Genomic DNA, 2,600 nt, shown 5'->3' on the forward strand with positions numbered 1-2,600 from the left:
TGCAGGACGATTTTTTCGTTAATTTGATAATTTTATAAATTAATAATAGCTTACTACAAAATCTGCTTTAAAATCGTACAGGATAATGAAAATATTTGCTTAAGAATAGATTCGTTTATTGTTTGAATTGTTAATTTTTTTAAATGTTTAAATGACGCTTTTTGTAACAATTTAGTCAATTTCGCGTTTAAATCTTTATGGAGTGTATTTTAGTTTCGATTTCATTTTATTTAAACAAAATTAAAATATGGAAAAGTAATTCAAATTCTTTTTTTTTTTTAAATAGCAAATAGTTGTCCTATTTTCGATTGCAATCATATGATTGAATAATTATCTCGACCTGGATGCCCCGTATCCAGGTGACACAACCGGACATAATCATAAAGTTGTTCTTGTTCTTCAACAGTAAAAAATCGGGACAAATGATCAACTCCACGTTTAAACAGAATTCGGCGAAAGTGAATAAACTTACTCGCCCGGAGCCTGAGGAACATTTCATTGGCGGTACTGAGTGTTGACGGTAAATTCGCATTGACTAGATTATCAATAATCTGATCCCTTCATAATTGCACATCGATAGTATCCCATGCTCAAATAAAAATTTATTTTTTTTGCAAAAAATAAAAACATTTTCAAAAATAAAAATGATTATTACAAATAGACATATAATTGCTTAATTTATTTATATTGAATACTATGCGCTCTATTTACTACGGATCGCTATTTCCTGGAATCCCATTTACTGCGACAATATATAAATCAAACGTTAATATTTATTTATTTAAAAATAACAAAAGTTAAATTTCGAGTGACGTATGGGTAATTCTACTGGTACACCTTATAATAATTCAGGCTACCACGTTCTCAGGGTTTCTACTGTGCAATCTATTATTAGGTAGAGAATAATTCCCCAGCCAGTCTGGGAGGAATTGAGCCATTTTTCGATTTTATCGTGGCGTTTGATGGTGTCGACTTGGTATTTGTTTGTGAATTTACATTAGACCAACGTCTACGAACATTTTGCTGGCCTTCTTCACCAGAAAGAGGGGAAAACAGCCCAAATAACGCTCTACAATAGCAAATCGGAGAGCATCAGGACCGTTGACTTGGTGCCCTCTCGGAATTGGGGAGGAAAAGGTCTTCTTGGACTAAACATTCGGTCATCAGTTATAATTGATATCCAGATATTGTTCGTTCTCATCAGCGAGTGAAAATATTCTGCACGTTCTTGTATTACCTGACTTTCCATTCTGCTTAGGAAGTCTTGCCCAACTCCCCTGCACAACATGCAGGCCTGGTTGCACATTCTGATTACATTGTGGGCTATGATCACGTCTCGGATGTATTACCCTTTCATTCTATTTTAGGGAATTGATTTCTTTGATCTTGTAAGTGAATCAGTCGGAAAGCCCATTAATCTGTTTGTTTATAATTCGGATACCATCAAGTGCAGAGACGTAGTTGTAGTCCCCAGTGAAACTTGGGGGAATTCCAGGTCGGTTTACCTTTCCTATTTCCTAAGTCTTCTTGGCTGTGGAATTGGGACGGGATATCTCCACAGAATTCCTGTCCAAGAGCAAAATGCTCCTCCAGTCACTCTTTCTCCGCCCAAAATTGAAGTTCTCGATTCTGAACCAATTTTGCCGCCAACTGCACCTGAACCGCTTTCCTTTTGTTTTTTCTGTTGAAAAATGGTTTAGACCCCTCAGATGTATCTTTGAAGTTAGATTCTGGTATTTCTTCCCTGCCCTCATTTACGTATTCCACTCCAGTGTGCGGTTGGCAATTGTTTTATAGTTCGAGTAGAAGTCAATTTTTATAATCCGACGGCACCCTCGTCAGCTATTTATTCGGATGTTGCACCGCCTTCAGATCTTCCAGTCATTGACCAGTTGCCTCCCTTCTAATATTAATTAAATTATACCATTTTAATTAAATTTCGTTTAATTCGAATTTTTATTTATGGCCACTGAGTCACTTAAGTGCTTTTTCACTCTTGAAGCTTGCGTTGCCTGTTTAATTAAGTAATAATCGCACTACTCGTCACCCAGAAAACATTTTATCAATATCTAGCGGTTTTTGATAGTTTTTAAGTATTTGCTAAACGCCCTCCGAAGTGGGTGTACTAGATGGCTAAGGAGTGTTTTCAATCACTTGCCTATCTTCACAGAAGCATTAGGAGTTCACATCAAAAATGAGAACTGGCACGACAAAAACTTATAAACTTTAATTCAAGCACTTTTTAGTCAGAAAAACTAAATCAGCGAGTTTTGTAAGGCAAAGCTTTTTGAGCATACTATGTGTTCTTTTAACATAAAATTCTTTTCGAACGTTACTCTAAGGCGTTTCTTACTTTACTGCGTTTGGCTACCCATAAATGTCCACCTAAGTTTGAAAATAATATCCTCTCACCCTTTACAGACATTCCACTTGTAGACACAAATTCTTAGTCCTCTTCTATTGCACCAAATTGTAAGATCGTCTACAGCATTTTGCATCTTTCGACACGCATATCCTGGTTTTATAAAGTGCTCCCTAATTACTATGTCGTCTTCATGGTGACCAAAGATTTCGGACCAGAAATTGGTCGGTTTTGTAGT

At 36.2% G+C, this 2,600-nt stretch overlaps 1 protein-coding gene across 1 annotated transcript; it reads left to right on the forward strand.

Annotated features, from left to right (window-relative positions):
- Positions 1-344: 344 nt before the first annotated feature.
- LOC118761247 (Golgi reassembly-stacking protein 2-like) lies at positions 345-1,495 on the forward strand (the record flags this gene model as incomplete). Its single annotated transcript, XM_036499014.1, has 3 exons — positions 345-458; positions 1,259-1,333; positions 1,368-1,495. Coding segments are annotated over exons 1-3 (317 nt in total), but the record flags the coding sequence as incomplete, so codon positions are not given.
- Positions 1,496-2,600: the final 1,105 nt, after the last annotated feature.

Source organism: Octopus sinensis, unplaced genomic scaffold (genome assembly GCF_006345805.1).
Source record: "Octopus sinensis unplaced genomic scaffold, ASM634580v1 Contig10964, whole genome shotgun sequence".
In the NCBI taxonomy this organism is placed as follows: domain Eukaryota; kingdom Metazoa; phylum Mollusca; class Cephalopoda; order Octopoda; family Octopodidae; genus Octopus; species Octopus sinensis.